This window comes from Quercus robur, chromosome 2 (assembly GCF_932294415.1).
Source record: "Quercus robur chromosome 2, dhQueRobu3.1, whole genome shotgun sequence".
NCBI classification, from domain to species: Eukaryota; Viridiplantae; Streptophyta; class Magnoliopsida; order Fagales; family Fagaceae; genus Quercus; species Quercus robur.
The window spans coordinates 73,813,087-73,834,454 of record NC_065535.1 but is presented as its reverse complement, the minus strand read 5'-3'; the positions used below and the strand labels follow the sequence as shown (position 1 = coordinate 73,834,454).

Below are 21,368 nucleotides of genomic sequence, written 5' to 3'. Positions count from 1 at the left end.
CACACTTGCACAAGTTCCTATGACTCATGCTTCTTAACATATAAAAAAGGAAGTTTCTACAACTCACCTTGCAATTGCCATAAATGTTCAATGAGGTCCAACTAGAGTTGAAAATGAATTTCTCGGTCTCTAATGCGTCCATAGCTCTCAATGTATGACATAAATCCATCACTTTGTTCACGTAACACTTGCATAGGAGGATTATCCACTCCATTAATTTGTTCATAATCTAAGTCTACCACTTCATTATCATCCCGCTCATCTTCAAAAAAATAAAAATAAGGAAGTAAGCAAGTTTCAAATCCAAATCAAAACGAATGGATGCTCTGAATTTACTGCTCTATTATGTCCATTCATTAATTCAACTTACCAAAGCATGGATAAGTTTGTTGAGATCAAATGAAAGAAATTTTCATTGAACTAGAACAGCAAAAAAATTATTGCATCTAAAATTTATTTATTCTATATTTATAGATACACGCACATACCCAAATCAAAAATCCCAAGCATGTAGATGAAGAAGACAGAGACAACTTACTTGAAGGCGAGTCGGGTCAGAGGCATGGATCGACGGCGGTGGTGGCGAGACAGAGAGGTGAGAGTTCAAAGGTGAGAGTTTTAGAGAGTTTCAGAGATTGAGTTTGAGAGAGTTGAGAGCATCAAAGAAGTGGATCGGCGGCGTGGGTCTGAGGCGGATCGGCGGCGTGGGTCTAAGACTGATCGGCGGCTTGGGAGTTCGACAAAATGGGTCGGTTGGTAGGTCGGTGACGTTGAGCTTCGGTGGGCGATGACATCGAGGATCGAGTCAGGCCGGCAGCAGTGAGATAGAGAGGTGAGAGTTTGAGAGTGTGAGCTTGAGAGAGTTTTAAGAGAAGGTGAGACAGAGAGGTGAGAGCTTGAGAGAGTGAGTTGAGAGTGAGTCTGAGAAAGGCATGGTTGGAAGAATAAAAGAATATAAAAAAATAAACAAACATATATTATTTTAATCCGGCTGAGAATAATTTTTTTTTTTTTTTTTTTTTAGCTCTCAGTTACAGTGCATAGCCATATATAGTTGTGCACTGTAGCAATGAAGGTAAAAATTTTACCTTTAGCTCCACTACTGTAGTATGGATTTTTGTGTTTTGGTGAAGCTAAAATAGCTATATAGCTATTTAGCTTCATTGCTGCTAATGCTCTTAATTGGCATTTTATGTGCTGAGGCAGCATTTCATATAGGGTTGGACCTGAGGGCCTCAGTTTCTTTCTACTTCAATATTTATCTTGATAATTGTAGTTCAATAAAGTTAGAGAAATGATATTTCACAACATTTTTACAACAAATCCTAAATGGTAGGTTGTTACTAGTTGTTATTGTTGGGGCAAAAAAGTGTTAATCGATGCATTTGTAGATATGTGGTACCAATTCATACCATGCTAACTGTAAAGTAATACGATTATAACTGATCATTGAACTGTGGATATGATAACTCGAAGATAACATTTACCTATGGTCACAATTGCAAAATGAATGGGAACATCCAGAATATCCCATTAGTATGAAGTCCTAACACAAAGGCAATAAGCACTTGTAGGAAGATGCCGAATGAGAAACAGCTCTTAAATCCCGAAAAAGTCGCAGTAAGAATGAAAAAGCTCACCTTTAAGGAAAGCAGGAAGCTCATTTTGATGCCAAATGTCTGATGAGACTTCACATTGCTTTGTGAGAAGTAATGAGCACTGAATATCTTTTGTGCATACATTTCTTTTCATATATATATATATATATATATATTAATATATATAACCGGACCTATATATATCAACTTGTAAAAACAAACAAACAAAATATTGATGAACAAAGTCATAAAAGCTTATTAAGCTAAAAAGCTGAAAATTTTAGGAAAATTTACACTTTACCACCTTAAACTATATATTATGTTACATTTTGCGCCTTAAACTATAATTTTTGTTACACTTTGCATCCCGACATTAAGTTTTCTATTAATTTAGATGGAAGTTCAAAGTTTAGGTTGCAAAGTGTGATCAAGAGTATAGTTTAGGGTGGTAAAGTGTAATATCTCTTTTGTTTTTAAAGGATTGAGAAGAGGGACAATTAGGTATTTTCATGTGGTATCATATTTTTCTATCCAAGTTAACAACAAACTTAATGTCAGGGTGTAAAATGAAACAATGATTATAAATTTAGGGTGCAAAAAACGTGCATTCAAAGAAATTTAGGGTGCAAAGTATAATCGGAAGTATAGTTTAGAGTGGTAAAATGTAATTTCTCCAAAATTTTAGTAAACCAAATAAATGGAATTAAGTAGCTTTCGGTTTGTTAGGTTTAAAAAAGCATGATTGACTTGACCCTAGTCACACTACACATGATAAATTATCCTTTTGACTTGACACTAGTCACACTACACATGATAAATTATCCTTACCAAAAAGCTTAAACTATTTATAGATGGAATTTTATTTATTTTTGGACAGTCTTCTTTTTGCAGAGAGGAGTGTTATCCATAATTGGAACCAACAAGTCAAACAAAAATGATTAGATAAGTGACATATTTTAGCTTTTGCAATAAGATTTTCATTATTTTTCTTTTATAATTGATTTATATAGCAGCTTGATTATGAGGCTTTGCTATTTGTCTTTCTTTTTCTTTCTTTTTTGGTCAATAAGGAAATATCATTAAACTAGGAATTAACAAGTCTGTTACAACACAATCTAGCTTTATCATTAGCTAGAATTCTTTCCACCACAGGCGGTGGATGCAAAAATACAACAAAAGAAGTTACACTGCTTGCACCTAGTTTGGCCATTACATCCGCACATTGGTTGGCCTCCCCATATATGTGCTTTATCTGCATGTTGGGAAACTCCCTCACCAGGTTCCTGCAATCATTTAGCAATGGTTCCAAAGTCAAGTTGGTGGTATTATTGTTCAAGAGTAAAACAAAACTTAAAGCATCCAACTCTAGGTTATGCAGCCCCATTTCCTTAGCTAGTAAAAGACCATCCCTTAGAGCCCATAGTTCAGCCATACAGTTGTTGGTGCTACCAAGTGACCGAGCATAGCCTTTCAACCATTTCCCCTCATGGTCTCTGATCACACCGCCCCCACCTGCACGTCCAAGACTGCTTAGAGCAGAACCATCTGAGTTAAGCTTCACCTAACCCAATGGAGGTTTCTCCCATCCCACGGCAACAACAATTTTGGCTTTAGGCAATTTAGCATTCAACCTAATACAGAAGAACTCCGCACTATCCTTAATACTCTTCCTGAAACATGACTGGTTCACCTTGCCGGTTTTGAAAATAAAATTGTTTCTATGCAGCCATAGTTTCCACACTCCCATGGGAAACAAAATCTTCCAAGGAATGCCTATTCTACAGTAGTTGATATCTGCCTTACAGTTGACTTCAAGCCATTTACTAACTGGTAAACTAAAAGTATCCCTCATGCAGATCGGGAACTGAGTTTGCTGCCAAAAATCTCGAGCAAACCAACAGCCCCTTAAGAGATGATCAATTGTTTCCATGCTTTGAAGACATAATTTACAAATGGGGTCAAGACTTAAACCCCTTGAACCCAAAACTTCCCCGGTGGGCACGCTATTGTGAAGACACAGCCATAGAAAAAATTGGATCTTAGGATAAGTTTCAGCTTTCCACACCCAATCCACCATAATAGTATCAAGGTTCAAAGGGTTTAAACCCCTTGCCAATAAGTATGCAAATTTTAAAGAGAAAAAACCATTTTTGGAAAAGGCCCATTGAAGTGAATCCTCTGCTTCCGGACTGCATGACAGCGGAGTAGCTTTGATGAAATTGAGAATATGTTCAGGCAGATCAAAGGAAAGGCCTTGAGCTTGCCATTCATGATTTTGGTCAAAACATTGCTTCACAGTAATGAGATTTTCATCCCAATTTAAAGGCCCTTCAATTAGAGTTTTCAAAGGACCCAAAGGAAGCCAAAAATCATTCCAGACCTTTACTTTCTCCCCATTTCTCACTGACCATTTTAGCCCCTTGACATAGACTGGGCCACCCTTCTTATAAGCTGCCCAAATAGAAGAGCATGGTTGTTTATTACCTTCCTCAGATAATCTGCTAGGCGAGAGATATTTAGCCACAAGCATCTTCGCCCAAGGAGCTTCCTATTCACAAGCTAATCTCCAGCAAAGCTTAGCTAACAATGCACAATTCCTATCCCTCATATTATGCAGCCCCAATCCCCCAAGCTCTTTGGGCAATGTCACAGTCTCCCACCTAACCAGATGCAGCCTCCTTTTTTCTTCAGTTGAACCCCATAGAAAGTCTCTTATTAGTTTGTCAATTTGATTGCAAACTTTAACAGGTAGCGATTGGCATTGCATATAATATTCTGCCACAAGAGCCGCGGAAGATTTAACAAGAACCAACTTACTAGCCTTTGATAACAGTTTTGATCTCCAGCCAGCTAGCTTACTTTGCATCTTATTAACCACAAAATTAAAGGCATTCCCCACTCTTCCTTGGTGAAAGATGGGAAAACCAAGGTACTTACTTAAGTTGGTGGTTGCAGCAATGCCCAATCTCCTACAAATGCCTCTCACCCTTCCTCTAGTAACATTAGAAGAAAAAAGGATCTTAGATTTGGTATAATTAACTTTCTGCCCAACAAGGTTGCATAAATTGTCAAGAACTTCAATGATAGCTTCACAATTTTTGTAGTCTGCTTTAGCAAACAGCATCAAGTCATCCGCGAAAAATACGTGAGAAAAGCTCGGACCACTTCTAGAAGCCCTTACTTTATCCCACCTTCTATCCTCACACATACCAGTGATTTGGGCTCCAAGAAATTCCATACACAACATAAATAGGTAGGGAGAGATGGGGTCTCCCTGCCTAATTCCTCTTGATGGTTGGAAAGACTCAAGTTTGCTTCCATTGAACAATAGAGCTGTGGTAGTGGAAGACACACAGCTCATTATCAACCTTATCATATTCTCCGAAAATCCAAAATCCTCAAGCACCATTTTGATGAACGACCACTCTAGGCGGTCATAGGCCTTTTCAAGATCAATTGTCACAACCATGAACCCTGTCCTCCCCTTCCTCTTCCTAAGAGAGTAAATTAATTCTTGGGCAATTATGACATTATCTGTACCCCTTCTACCTTCAATAAAAGCTGTCTGCATTAGGGAAATCAAGGATGGTAGCAGATGACGAATCCTCAAAACAATAATTTTTGAAATAACCTTGTAAATCGTGTTGCAAAGGCTTATGGGTCTATACTGGCTGACTGTCTCAGGACCAGGTTGTTTAGGAATCAGGGCAATTAGGGTCTGATTAAGGTACTCAGGAACTTTATGCTTCATAAACACCTCTTTGATTTCCCTTTTGACCGATGCCCCCACCACTAACCAGAACCTCTGGAAAAAACCAACATGAAACCCATCAACACCTGGAGCTTTGTAAGGCTTCATTGATTTGAGAGCATTCCAAATTTCCCCATCCGAAGGTATATTATCCATAGTAACAGCATCTTCATGGCTGAGCTTGGCACACCAATCCGATCTCCACTGAGGGGCAATAGGACAAAACACTTGTTCGGATTTATACAGCTTCTTAAAACTTGTACTGAAAATTTCCTTCACTTCCTCAATATTATGGCACCATTCACCCTCATTATTTTGAACACTGGTAATTTTATTCTTACTTCTTCTTTGAAGCATGGAAATGTGAAAATAAGAAGTATTCCTCTCCCCCAAAATGATCCAATTAGTTCTGGACTTCATAGCCCACAGCTCCTCTTCTAGCTGGATGATTGAATTATATTCTTCAGTCAACTGCTCTTGTAAATTAATCAAAAACCCATTTGGACAGGTAGCTAAGGCTTTTTGAGTACCTAATAGCTTGGCCTAAATTTTCTTTTTTCTTACAAAAACATTCCCAAACACTTCTCTGTTCCATCTTTGAGCTTTGGTTGTGAAGTTAGTAATTGCCTTAGCTAAATTCTCTTCCCTACCAACCCAAGCATCCCTTACAACAGTTGGAAAGTCACTGTGACTCAGCCAAATTGTCTGAAATCTAAAAGGCCTGTCGGCAGTGGACCCCAAAAAAGGATTCAAATTAAGCAGCAAAGGGCAATGATCTGAATTTACCCTGGCTAAGTGGGTGGCGTTAGCTTCCGGATATAATTCTTTCCAACCCGGATTAACCCAACATCTATCAAGTCTACATTGTATTAAGTTACCCAACTCCCTTTTATTAGTCCAAGTATATTTTGGGCCTGAAAACCCAAGGTCCATCATGTTACAATCATCCATACACTCCTTAATAACCCTAACCCTTCTTTGACAGATTGGATTCCCCCTATACTTCTCATCCTTAGAAAAAACTTCATTAAAGCCCCCCATAAGGGCCCAAGGTAAATCATGCATGTTAGCTAGCATCCTAAGATTATTCCAAACAATGCATCTTTCCTTAAAACGAGGACTGGCATAAATAGCACTAATTAACCAGCTAAGAGTTTGAGACCTTACCCGTATCAAGGCATGAATCTCCTGCTCTATAGCTGCCAGGACATCCACATTCACCAAATCTGAACGCCAAAGCAACCATATTCCTCCAGCAAATCCAATTGTGTCAGACACCGCATGCCCATCGAAAGGAAGGGTCTCAATGATCTCATCTACTCTAGCACCACTTATCCTGGTTTCAGTGATCACCATAAGAATTGGTGAATGCCATTCCACCAAATCCATGACCGTCTTTCTGAATTGGGGCTTCATAGCGCCCCTACAGTTCCAAATCAGTATGTTCATCATTTTATATGGAGTAAAGAAAGCATCACCGTGAGACAGAGAAGAAGAAACATCAGTGTCTCTCAATCTCCATACCTCCAACATCTCTTTCCTCAACTCCCAAATCCCCCAAATCCCCCTGATTAGAGTCACTGAATGCATGATTATTCCCCAAGTCCCCTTATGTTCCCTTGGCTATAATCATGCCGCTTATTTTGGGCTTGGCAAATTGGATCATTTTCACCCTGTAAAGGTTACCCATCAACGAGCATTCCACCGGGTAGGAGACCAATTTCTTCATTTCTGAAATCACTGGCTCCATCCACATTGCTTCTGCTTCCGATAGAGATTTTTCCGAGTTCTGCATGACGGATCTTATTGCTGATGGCCCTGAGTTTGTCATTGGAGGACTCAGAATTGGAGGCCGATCCGTCATAAATCTCCACCATGGGTTCAGCGTTGTGATCCACACCTCATCCTTCAAAGGCAGGTAACCCAGCTGCTTGCTTCTCTCCGTTAGAGGAAATAGGTTCTTCCATGCCACCATCAACTCGGTTTCGAACCAGCCCCACACCTCTGTTGGGTCTTGTTTTATCCATCGAATGGTTGAGTCGTCCACCGATAACCTTTCCCTTGTAGAAAATCCCCCAATTCTTCCTGCCTTCCATCACAGCTACTAGAGTGTTCAGAGCCTGTGTTTTCCTTTCCCGTTGGAATGATATTATCTTTATGGGTCACTATTGGGTTCAAAGAGCCTGAAAAACAAAATGGGCCTTGCTCTGTATCAGACCCAAACACAAAAATCCCATTCTTACTGCTCGGGCCCACCTCTTTGGGTTGTAATCCAACTGAATTAGTTGCCTTCTGGTTTGTTTTGGCGCGCACGCCCTTACTTTTAGCTCCCTTACCAATTTTTTGTTGACTGTGATTGGACGTAACCATCTCTCTCTGTGACACAACTGGTTGCGTGTGCAGAGATTTTCTTTTTCCATCTCTTCTACTCAGACTTGCTACACTAGGCTCGGCAGTGGTGGCTACGGATGTTTGCATCATCTGTACACCCGTCGTATGACTCATCGCCTGATCACGCTACACTGGTCTTGTTTTATTGTTCACTTTCCTTCTGCTCACAACCATCCATTCACCGTATTCTTGCTACGATTTTTCCTTTTTCTTCGACCCTTTCGCCCCTTAAAAATTTTGCATACCGGTTTGTTCATCATTTTGCATACCGGTTTGTTCATCACTTCTATCCGTACTCTTCTCCTTGGGCTGCTCTCTTATGGTGTATGGACACGTTTCGACCTTATGGCCAATCCTTCCACACGAGAAACAGAGAGTGTTTATTCCTTCATAGAGCACACTCTACTCAAGCTTGCCAAGATAAAGCTTCCTTACCAACGGCTTATCCAAGTTAACTTGGATACATAATCTAGCAAACCTGCCCCTTTCCTCGTTAGCTGTATGAGAATCAATCCTCAAGACCGGTCCAATAGCTTTCCCGATCTTCAGGAGTGCATTAGGTTCATAAAATTCAATGGGCAACTTTGGTAGCCTTATCCAAACTGCTACCGAAGAAAGAGTTGCTGTGGAAGCCTTAAACTCTGGTTCCCATTGTCTAATAGCAAGAAAATGCTGACCAATGAACCAGGGACCCCCCATGAGAATAGAATCCACATCTTCATCTAACTCAAATTTCACTAGGAGATAATCATACCCCAAATCTATGCAGTCCATACCACCACACGGATTCCACATCTTTCGCACTCTCTCAACGAGGAATGAAAATGCCATTCTCCTCCCAAAGGTTTTGATGATGAGAGCTTTTTGCCAAGGTGCTCTCACTTGAACCTTCTCTTCTTTGGTAAAGCCAATTCTAAGGCTACCATCCTGGTCATTTTCCTCTTCAATGTCAGACTCCAAATCCTCTTGCATTGAACTTTCAAGTCCAAATGCTTGTGCAAATGCTCCAGGAATTGCACCCATTAGCTTATCCTTATAACTCCCCATTTTGATCCCCTTTCCTTTCTCATTCGTCTCTTGAAAGCTATGGCTTTCCTTGAACTTTTTTGTGCTGCGAGCTAAGGCATCTTCTTCTTCTTCCAAGTGCTTCAGTCTTTCTCTCTCCATACTAGCTGCAGTGCATATTATTTGTCTTTCTTTTTCTTTTTCTTTTCAACAATGATTAGTCTGGACAAATTTACATTTTTTTTTGTTTTTTTGTGTGTGGAAAAAGTTGTTTCTATAGGTTATCAATATAAAGTTATTTTCTTAATGGGTCCAACTAATCATTGTTGAGTAACAATTGCTCATATGACATTTTGTGTTTTGTTTGCAAAACGTATGGATATATTCGATTCGGTAGATATTTACAGATGTATCAAGAAGAGCAATAATTTAGTAGGAAAGATTATGATGATTCTTTTGTATGCTATAAAAGAGAGAGAACTATGATTATGGATGACAACGAATAGTGGTGTAAGATTAAAGACAACATCACAATAGAGGTATGCAAGTGAAAGTTTTTTAAATGATGAGAAAACTCTACTTTTTTCTTACCTTTCCAATCACCACTATATATATCGTATCAAAAATGGATTGGCTCATAATAGGAGTAAATAAAAATTTAAAACAAAAATTAAAGTAAAAATATAGGTTTTTATTTATGGAGAATATGAAATTTTCATTAGTTGACAGAGCAAACAAACAGATTCAGATCCTCTAGATTTCCTAGGATACTCTATCAATAGATTTCCTTAAATCTTAACCACACTTTAATGATTTAATAGTCTATATTCTGTCATGTCAGCATTCCACTAATAATATTCTTAAAATAATAAAATAATGTTGCAAACAAAATAATTAAGAATATTGTTAGTGGAATGTTGACATGGCAGAATCTAGATAATTAAATCGTTAAATAGTGGTTAGGATTTAAGGAAATCTATTTGGTAGAGTACCTTAGGAAATCTAGAGGATCTAAATCCAACATACAATATGACGTAATTTATTTTAGTTTGAAAAATAAAAAATAAACCCTCCTTTTGCACTTGGTTGCTTTTGTAAAGGGCAAGATAAAAATAGCTTTTTTTAAATGAATATTTTAAATAATATTCTTATGCGTAGAAATCCTTTGTTATGGCTAACCCTACTAAATGATCTTGAAGTTCTTAGAAAATAGATTGCACATATATTCCATTACAAAAATAATAGCATATTCTCAAGCTTGTACGGATCCATGACTAGTAATAATAATGATTGAAAAGATGATGTCCTCAATTTACAATTTATTGGGGAATAAATTCTAAATGCCAAACAAGTTTGAAATATATAATTTTACATCTCAGGAATCACTAGGGTGCCCCTAGTATATTCCTCGTAATTCTTGACATTCTTAATTAAGTTAGTGAGAGGTGAACTATAAGAAGTTTCCATAATTTCTCTATACTTTCCCCACCATTTCATGAAGCTGCTCTTTGGTAAGAAAATCTCAGAAGATACTGCATAATTTTTCATCAAACCGTATACATAGTTTTCAAACTCAACCAGTTTTTTCTTTGATGATTCTTCGTCCATAGCACTTGATTTTCGTTTCTTCTTTGATGATTCTTTGTTCATAACACCTGATTCTCTGCCATTTAGCGAGTCGCATAAAATGAGAGCCTCCTCAACATGTGCCCAAAAGCAAGAATCCTCCGTCAGACTTGACTTCACATTCTGTTTCTTCAAATCATTTGGACCACTTGAACTTGAAGATTTCTCAGTTTCTTTCAGCCATTGCTCCAATTTTTTGTAATGTTCGGACCTTCCATTTTTTATGTAGTCTCTTGAGCCCTCAATGTTGTAGTAATCAGCTATATCCAGTGGTTCAATCATCCTTCGGAAATTTGTTCCCCCAAAGATCGAGCGGGTACGAAGGAAGGCACCTACTGTCTGGGGTCTTTTCTCCGCTTGATCAACCATTTTTTCCCAAAAACATGTGAGGGATTTTTTATACCTTATCACATCCATATCAGTCTTCTTCATTCCATTACGGCTTTCAATCTTATATCTGTCATAGTATCCAATTCCTTCATCTTTACACAACTTCTTATACTGTTCTAGGTAGGCCATATACACTTTAATGTCATTCAACCCCTTGGTGGGATCAAAAGCCTCCCTGTTCAGCATTGCTGTCATTTTTTCCCGTTTTGCTATCTCTGTAATGATAATGTTGACGTCAACATTCTGTTGTTGTTGTTGTTGTTGCTGCTGCTGCAATAACTTGAAAAAATGAGTTGGGCAAGAAGTGGAGTTTTAAAAGATTACAAGGACAAAGACTTTAAATTGTAGTAGTTTTTATCCATGTAAGAAACATTAGAGGCTTTGGAATTAGTTGTTAATCGGTGAGCATTTAATTCATTACACTATTCTATTTAGTGTATTTTCTAGCTAGGTGTAACATAGAAGTACCATACAATGATATAGCTCAAGTAAGCATTTTAATTATATACTATCCAAAAAGAATTGTAATTAGGTTACCTCTGGTTGCATCAGTCCGGTTGCTACTATTTGTGTAGTAATGCATGCCCGTAATGGTTGTGTAGTCCTTTCAGGCAACATTGTAGTATCCTTACAAATTACCTTTCGGTTGATATCCTTCACAAATGTTCCATAGACGTCAAAAACTAGATTAGGATCTTGATTTCCAGGACTCCCTGAATAGGTTGCCTTCAACAACTCCAAAATGGTTCGAGGATCCTCAAAACAAGAACAACCCACCTTTGAACACAAGAGAAACGTTCCAAAAGGCTTGTAAACACCAGTTTGCGAAATTAAGACTCTGGGAACTGGATCCTGGTCAGAAACTACATGCAAAAAGCAAGAGTTCCATGCTGCATATTTAGATATGGCTTCTTGCAAGTCCTCATCACCAATAAGGGGTGAACCAAAAGTGATGCAAAGTGGGCGTTTGGTGTTTGTAAAATTGATTTTTTCTAACAGTGATAAGGTGAAGAGAGAGGCAACAGATCCTCCCAGAGAGTTTCCAGTGATAATTAATGGTTTGGAATTGGTCATCTGCATTATGATATGAATTGTAAAATGTTAATAAATAGGGAAATACTTGTTGCACAAAAACTATTTTACACCATTTTACACATAGCAAAAAAAACTTAAACCGTGAGTTGAAGTAATGATTTCTAACATGAAAATTGCGAGTTAAGTCATATTTTTAGTTTTTTTCGGGCGGCATTAAAAAAAAAAAAAAAAAAAAAAAAAAAAAAAAAAAAGAAGCTGTCTGTGTAATAGATACAACTCATGTATAACTGTCCATGTCACATTCTCAAAGTTCAATAAAAATAATAATAAAACTTATATAACATATTGTACACATTTTTAAATATTATTGTGCCATGGTAACTATGAATATTAGTCACTAACCAGTGTAACAAGAAATATAAATATACAATTACGTCAAAACACAAAAAAAGAAAAGTTCCTATAAGAAAATAACGAAATACAACTTCCTAATAAATTCAACATATATAACTTCAGCTCAATGATACATTATTTAAAACTAATATCACTACGAATTAAGTTTGCATAAATTAAATCAACATCAGTTTCTTCATACGAATAAGAAACACAACTTTTGAAATTAATCTTCCAATAGCAAAGCGGGGAGCAGGCTTGGAATGGTAGAAACTTGTAGTTAACTTTTGAACCATATTGCACGAAAACTTACAATCTGGACAACATATGAAAATAAGCTTGTGTTCTATTTTAAATTATTTAGAGACATGTCTTTTTTACCTTATTTGATTTGTTCCATTTTACCTAGCTAATCCAACAAATTCTTCAACTAAACTAATTTGGATATGTAAAACTGTAAAATCAAATAAATTTTTTCCAACGTATCAATAAAACTTACACAATTAAATAAAATGATAGAATCTATTAGATTAAAGACAGAATAATACAAATATTAAAGGAGATAATGAGCATCTTGCAATTAGAATAAATTTAAATATAAAATAAATTATAATCTCAAAAGTCATGAGTATGTAAAGTCAAAGAATATAATCAATTAATAATAATTAGTAATATGATTGCAAATAATAATAATAATAACTAGTCATCTTAATTAACAGTTAACAACCAGCATGGAAGGGAGAGATGAGTTGATTTACTATGTCAAAAGCCATGAGTATACAGAGTCAAGAATATATAGTAATTAGTCATCATCAATCGGTGACACCACGACAAGGAAGAGAGAAGGAGAGAGAGATATATACGAATGAAACATATTAGACAACGAAAAATCACAGTAATACTACTTAGCCAAAAAACAAAAAATTCAAAGTAAGACAAAGATCATTTCAGTCAAAATGAACAAAACTTACAATTTAAAAGCACCTGAGCACAAATATCATGATTTAATAATAATTAAAAAAAAATCATATTTATAAACATAAAACAATCTTGAAATCATAAAAAAACAAAAGGTCAAAAATTACTGTTTTGGAACATACTATAAAATTAGGTAGTGGACAGACAACTTAATAAGGGGAATAGTTTAAAATATTGTATCATTATATCTCGTGATATCTTGGCATAGATAATGATTTTTTTTTTTTTTTTTTTTTTTTTTTGAGAAAGAATAGATAATGAAAATTGATATCGGTTTTTTAAAATAATACACGGACAGCACATAACCATTCATGTTAATTTTAAAATGATCACATGGTGTGTGACCACGTTACTATAAAAAAAATAAAGTTAATTTTAAAATAATACATGGACAACACATAACCATTCCTGTTAATTAATTACTAGTTAATAGAATTGATGTAGAATGGTCAATTTAGACATCATTTCAATTTTCTAGAATGTTTTAGGAAATGTTTTGTTGCATACTAATATGGAGTCATTGCTGCATAATGAGTTATGTGGCAATAAAAAAGAAAAAACCAACATATATTTAAGAGTTGTGCATTGAATATAATCAGGTGGACCCATAGACATGTTGGTTTCTTTTTAATGCCATATGACCCATTATGCAGCAATTACTGTATACTAGTACGCAGCAAAACCTTTTCAAAAAAATAGTGCGTGGACAAATGAGGACTACCAACCACACGTTGGTCTTTTCTCTTCTTATCCCTATTCAAAGCTACTTGTGACCAAACATATACGTATAAACTTACAGAAAATTTTTAGGCAATGATATATTGTTCAGGCAATTTGTTATGACCTATAGTTGAACTAGTCTTGAGTTTCTTGACTGCTTAACTTTTGCCCAGTTTACAAGTGCTATGACCAAAATAAAAGAGGATTTTTCAGAGCATAGAAGGTACCACAGATTTCGGGAGCACATCAAAAATGGAGGTAAAAAGCTCCAAGGCTGGTTTGTTAATGGAGAACTTTTGGTTGCCTTTGGGGCACAGGAAATTGAAGTGAGGAAAATACCCCTTGAGAGCTGATGATGTAACAAAATCTCCTCCTTCATTTCCCTGAACACAGTCTTTGCTATTGGCAGGCCAAGTGAAAAAAGCTATGATTGTACAGTTTAGTGGCTCATAAATTTTGAATTTCACTGAGGAAGATGGTTCTTTTTGACTGGTTTCTTTATATAGTTCACTAATTGCAGTCCATGCTTGTTGTAGGATATCAGGGATCACCACGAAATTTGCCAACTCTAACCCACTGCTAAAACTGTCATCAAGGATTAATCATAGGAAAAAAATTAGCAAAGAAATAATATATGATGCATCAATCTTTAATATTGAATTAATTGGTCAAGAAACAAACTTGAGAGGAAGAGAAAATTAAAGAGTGAAGAAAAACAAAGACAAACAACTAAGGAAAGAAAAAGAAATGATTTGGGTTATTTGTTACTTACTACTGAGTTTGGGTCATCTTCTCTGTGTTTTAGCTTTAGATCAGCTTAGCAAAGTTGAGCAACATAAGCACTACAACTATAACTATATAAGCTTATCATATGGTCCCAGAAACAAAGAGGGAAATTGCCTAGGAAATTAGATCGATGCATCACAAGACGACATGTACGACGACTCTAAGTCATTTTTCTATATTTTCTTCTTTTTAATGGGAATGTTTTCATTTTCTATAATCGCATTTGTTTATGCTTTCCACTACTTTTTTTAGGAACCTTTCTGACGATGGAATTTTTCACACCATCATGAGTTATGATTGATGGATATAATAAGTAATTAGTACTATCATTTTACAATCTTTGTCTATCAATTACATCTTATTACTTAAATTGTTATGTTGGTGCACTTTTTCTTTTCTTTTTCTTGTACTTTTTTTTTATTTAAAAAAAAAAAAAAAAAAAAAAAAAAAAAAAGCCTGTGATGCACATGGCCACCCCTCGTTACAAATTCTAGTTTAATGAGATAAAGCTTTCTATCAAAATAATAATAATAATAAAGCTTCTTTTTAGATAATTAAAAATGTTAGTTTCTATTAATTAACTTGATTTACTTGTTAGTTATTACTTATAAAGATTAGGCCATTTTGTAAGTGCTAGTATTGTAAGTCTTGTCTTCTCACTCTCTCTTTTCCTATTCCCTATGTCTTTTGTCTATATTATTTCAAAAAAAAAAAAAAAAAAACCTTGATTTACTTGTCTCAAAGCCTTGAAATTAACCTCACTAGGGTTCATCAAATTTTCTTTATCCAATCAATATACCTTTTCTTTTCTTTTTCTTTTTCTTTTCTTTTCTTTTCTTTTTTTTTTTTTTTTTTTTTTAGCAAACTTTAATGTTATAATGCATTTCGTATAGGATAAAGTGGAAGCATAGACTAGGTTGGAAGAAGCATAGAAAATAGGTTATAATTTTTCAAATTTTGACAGTGTAGAAAAGAAGAAAGGATGAACCTTCTTTTGTTAGAAACTTAGAGCCCTTCATTATTTTTTATCTATATTTTTTAAAAAGAAACAAACACACACCCACATACAAGGAATATGAATTAAGGTTCTAATACAAAAAATACACCACAAATTTCATTCCCCCATTAATGAAACATGATAGGAAAAAATAGAGAGAAAATTATATGTATAAGTAAACTTGACATTTTTACTCCTACAATTTATCCAAAAAAAATTCAAATAATAATATATTAAGAATTTGGCACTAATATTTGTTTCTCTCTCTCTCTCTCTCTCTCTCTCTCTCTCTTACCAAAAACTTCAAATGGAAGAAAAAAAAAAAAAAAAAAAACTCTCTTTTTTACATCTTTCCTAACCCTTCCTCTGCCCTGGCCAGAACACGAGTTATCTGTCAATAGTGACTTCTTTTTGGCTAAGGGTCTAGAAAGTCTGATTGTTCATCTTTTTTTTTTTTAGGGATTACCCTTTGTCTTGGGTAGAAAAGCTTTTTTAAAAAGTACTACATTCGCAATATTTTAAAATATTTTTACAAAAAAATTTTAGATGATAAATTATTATTAGTTCTAATTTAAATTTACAAGTTACTACTAAAATTATTTTTTTGCTCACCAATAATAACCAATAACAACTTGTTACTTTAAATTCATTGTAAAAATGTTATGAACATATCATTTTTCAACACCGATATCCATAATCATATGATTAGACAAAATAATTACATCAAAGAAAAATCCGAAATTGGCAGAAGTTGTGTAGAAAGCGGGGACTCATAAGTCATAAGAACTTGACCAAGACTTGTGGAAGCACACTAGTTACAAAATTATGAATATAATGTATGGTACGCATTAAATAGTATTTTATTTGGAGAAAAAATTATTGAAGCTTGGAAAAAGCTACCCAATTAAATTATATAACAATATATACCTCTGCATTTTGTCGAAAGTATATATATATGTGTCGGTTCCAATTCAAACTTAAAATTCTTTGCTTTCACATCATTTCCCCTTTCTCACGGCAATTCAAGAAAAATTCATAATTCAGAGGGAAAAAAAAAATAATCTAAAACGCTCCTTCAACCTTCACTTTCATCTCATAACTTTTTCACAGTTTAAAATTCGAAGTTCTCTACATACTCAAAAATTTTGTTTACAGAGCTACAGTATAGCTCTTTTTTTAACAAAAATAAAAAAATAGCATCCCAGTAACTCAATTTTATAGGTTCACTCTCCAAAATTTCAAGAAAATTAGGTATAACTAAAGATGCTCTTCGGCAAACAGCATCGCATATGGGGTTGGACCTGCTTCATTTCAACTGGGACTTATTAATAGGCATTTTATAAGGGTTGGACCTAAGGTCATCAGTTTCTTTCTTTCTGCTTCAATTTCAATCTTAATAATTGTAATTTTATATAGTTAATGCATTTGTACAAATATCGTTGTAATTTATACCACATTAACGGTATACAAATACGATTAATCAATCAATCAATATATTACTAAAAGCTGAAGCGTGGCATTTATAACTGCTGAACTCCTGTTGCGCCACCTCATCACCACGTCATTCGCCACATAATTAATATTTATTCCTATTTTTTTTACAAATATATATATATATATATATATAGATTATTAACTTTATATATTCATCTTTGTCGGTTTTAACATCTATATATAATTAATATTTATTCCTATTTTTTTTTACAAATATATATATATATATATATATAATAAATAGATTATTGACTTTACATATTCATCTTTGTCGATTTTAACATCTATATATATTTCTTTTTTATTTCCAATTTTTCTATAATTTTTTTTTTTTTTACATTCACTTATTTTTTTAAATATTTACATTTTCTTCAACCTTTCTTCTTCCCTTACATTTTCATCTCCCCACTACCCTCTACTTTAATATTGCTATTCATCCTTCTCTTCATCTTCCTTTATTTGTCTTTTCTTATCTCTTCCCTCTTACTATAAATTTGTCACTCTTTTCCATTCTTTGCATAGTTTTCTCTCACAAAAAGGTTCTCTCTCTCTCTCTCTCTCTCTCTCTCTCTCAATGTTTTGGTGGATTTTTATTTTTTATTGTATCTCTGCTTTAGGTTGATAAAATTTTGTATTTTTAAGAACTCTAATTTATGTTGATACGATTTAGTTTTGTGTTTTAAGTTATTATTATTATTTTGCTCTTTGATTGTTAAATTTTATCCGATTACATTATAAAAAATTAAAGATAGTAGATAAAAATAAAATAGTATTCCATTACATAGCATAATTTGGATAATTTAGTGTTTATTGTTATATCTTTTAATTTTTCTTATTTTTTTCTTCTCTTCCATTTTACTCAATATTGAAATTCAACCACATCCTCCTTATCATTAAATTATTTATATTTTCTCTCTCTTTTTGTTTTAAAAAATAAAAAATGTAATATTTTACTTAAATTCAAATAAAAGAAAATTGTGCTCATCAAATTGTACTCATTTTTTTTTAACATTTACACTTTCTTCAACCTTTCTCATTCTCTTTACATTTTCATCTCCCCAAAAATTCTACCTTGATATCACTCTTCCTCTTTCCTTTTATCTTCCTTTATTTTGTTTTTTTATATTATCATCCTCTTAATATAAATGTATCATTCACTCTTCTATTCTTTACATAATTTTATCTCACAGAAAAGTGGTTATTTCCCACTCTTTCTCCCTCAATTTTTTGGTAGATTTTTATTTTTATTTTTCTTGCATCTCTATTTTAGCCTGATAAAGTTTTTTATTCTTTAGAGCTCTATTTTGGTTTATGGGATTTAGCTTTGTGTTTTAAGTTTTTTTATTTATTTTTTATGTCTTTGATTGTTAAATATTATCATATTTCATTATAAATAATTAAAAATAGTATATAAGAATGTACTATTATTATATTACATAGAATTATTTGGATAAGTTAGTGTTTATTGTTATGTATTTTATTTTTATTTTTTTTCTCATATCATTTTATTTAACATTTAAATTCAACCACATCCCCCATATATATCATTAAATTATTTATATTTCCACTCCTTTTTTATTTTTAAAAATTTTAAATATAATATTTTGCCTAAATTAAATAAATAAAATTGTCCACATTAAGTGGAGTAATGATAGGGAAACACTCATTCTCACACCCAATGCATCAAAGGAAGAATGAAATACAAAACAAATCAAGTTAGAAACACTAAATTAAAAAAAAAAATTAATAATGCATATTTAATGTCATAGAATCATCATCAAATTTTGGAAAACGATAGGTTGCCAGTGGAGAGAGAGAGAGAGAGAGATGGTATAGAAAAAAAAAACCAATACAAAGTAATAAAGAGTAGATAAAGAAAAAAAAAAACCAAACGTCAATTAGTAATCGTTGATTGGAAAACAAAGAGGTTGTTAGGAGAAGTAAAAAATAAAATAGAGATTACCGTGTGGAGAACATTAAAAACTTTACAGTGTAGTAACATAAACTGTTTAATTCACTTAAAAAATTAAATCAACAATCAATAATTAAATACAATCATAGTACTAAATTTAAATTTAAAACTAATCAAATTCTAACTATGGAAATCATATTAATCATAACTAAAAAAGAGATGTTCTCTGATAGTAGTAGAAATTGAATAAGAAATAAAGTTAGAAAATTTAAAAATCCATTTTTTGACATTTCATTTAACCTTATTTATAATATATATATATATATATATATATATAATTTTCATGCACTATTACTTTCGAAAATCTAATGAACGATGCTACCTCTCATTTATCGTCTTTGTTATGCAAATCATCAGTTAGTAAATATATGATAATGGTAAGAAGCGTTACAAATGAGATCACTAAAAAAAAATATAAAATTAATTAGATACTATCATTATGGAGTAGTAGTCTATAATTTTACGCATCCAAAAAAGTGGAATATATAGAGTTTTTTTTAAAGGTATGTGTAAAGATTCACTATGTGTATGTGTGTGTGTGTGTGTAAAGGTAAAAAAAAAAAAAAAAAAAAGGGTATATTTAAGGTTTTTGTTAACTTAAAAACTAATGAAAATCAAATGGTTAATAACTAAAATTATAGTATTAATAAAATATTTAATGAGACCATCCTAAAAAAATTACCACGCGCAACGCGCGGGTATGCGACTAGTATTGATAAATGGTCTGCGGATATGATAACTTGAAGATACAATGAACTAAGCAAGCCCTGTTATAAACATGCTAAACTATTGCACAATGAATGGGAACATCTGGAAAATCCCATTACTATGAAGTCCTTACACAAAGACAATAAGCACTTATGGGAAGCAATGACGAAGATGCCAAATGAGAAACAGCTCTTAAATCCCAAAAAAGCCGCTGTAAGAATGAAAAAGCTCACCTTGAAGGAAAGCAGGAAGCTCACTTTGGTGCCAAATATCTTAATCTGATGTGACTTTTTACATTGCTTTCTGAGAAGATTCGAGTGCTGAATTGCACTGGATATCTTTTGTGTATACATTTGTGAGGGCAAACAGCAACAGAACAAATAGAACTTGGGCACTCACTATTCCAAAGTGACTGATGCTATTTACCAATTTCCATCCAACTTCCCGTGTTCCGGACCTGATGATAACATATCACAATAGTCAATAGGGTGCCTATTTTAATGTACAAAGTCTTAGCCTAAAACCCCAACAACCATTTCTCAATATAAGGTGATGATGGTGATAATGGGAACTTAATTTTATATTTCAACTAGTAACCTGCCACTTTCTTTTCAAATATATACATATCAACTTGCAAACAAATATTGATCAACAACGTCATAATAGCTTATTAAGCTAGAAAACTAGAAATTTTAGTGAGACAAATTAATGGAATTAGGTACCTTTGGGTTTGTTAGGTTTAAAAATGCACGATTGTCCTGACACCACGCATTATAAATTACCACTTAGCCTAAACTATTAAGGAATAGTGAATTTAATCATTATTCTAATACTCCCCCTTTGTGTATGGACTTGGACTCCCACTTAGTAAGTAGGGTCCAATATGTGAGATTTTTCATCTTTTACTCTTTTAGTGGACATAACATTTAAGGAGGGTAAGTGCCATTTGTACTTACGAGAGAGAGAGAGAGAGAGAGAGAGAGAGATCCATTTGAGCTAACTCATTTAAAGGGAGGAAGTGACATTTGCCCCCAAAACTTAAGTTATTAGGAAATAATAAATTCAATCTTTTTAACTATTAATCTAACAATATGCCACACACACACATATATAAAGAGAGGAAGTGTCATTTAGAACTTAGGCATATCTGCATAATCTAAAATTACAAGTAGGGCAAGTCTTGCCAGCCATTTCATTTACATAAACTAGCAGTCAGCACCATTCAATTTTACTACAAAACTTTATCAATACTCTTGATTAATTGATAGAAAGTTTTTCCTAAGCTAGATGATGGGAAATTTCCAGACCCACTAATTACATGGATTTGCAAGATAAAAACACGATTAGCTTAAATAATGATTACACAAGATACACTTTTCAAACTTGATCGCCAAAATGAGGCAATCTATCTAAATGAGTAACATGGTACCGAATTAATTTTATATGTAATGCATTTAGAAATAAGGACCAATGTAAGCAGAGCTTCATTTGGTAAAGAAAAAGTGTGAAATAAAGAAAACAGTT

At 33.7% G+C, this 21,368-nt stretch overlaps 2 protein-coding genes across 5 annotated transcripts in view; both read right to left on the bottom strand.

Moving 5' to 3' along the window:
* Positions 1-14,805, bottom strand: part of LOC126714971 (senescence-associated carboxylesterase 101-like) — an 82,725-nt gene extending 67,920 nt beyond the window's left edge. The window contains exons 1-4 of one of the 4 annotated variants that reach the window (XM_050415395.1): positions 14,660-14,805; positions 14,115-14,472; positions 11,299-11,835; positions 10,882-11,031 (exon numbers count right to left, since the gene is read on the bottom strand). In XM_050415395.1, the coding sequence (XP_050271352.1) occupies positions 10,882-11,031; positions 11,299-11,835; positions 14,115-14,472; positions 14,660-14,676 (1,062 nt within the window). In that variant the 5' untranslated portion in view covers positions 14,677-14,805. The remainder of the gene's footprint in view (positions 1-10,881; positions 11,032-11,298; positions 11,836-14,114; positions 14,473-14,659) is intronic. The other 3 variants (XM_050415396.1, XM_050415397.1, XM_050415399.1) reach the window with 3 other exon arrangements.
* The window catches only part of LOC126714970 (uncharacterized), a 90,502-nt gene that overhangs the window by 60,851 nt on the left and 8,283 nt on the right, over positions 1-21,368 (bottom strand). The gene's annotated exons all lie outside the window — the stretch shown is intronic.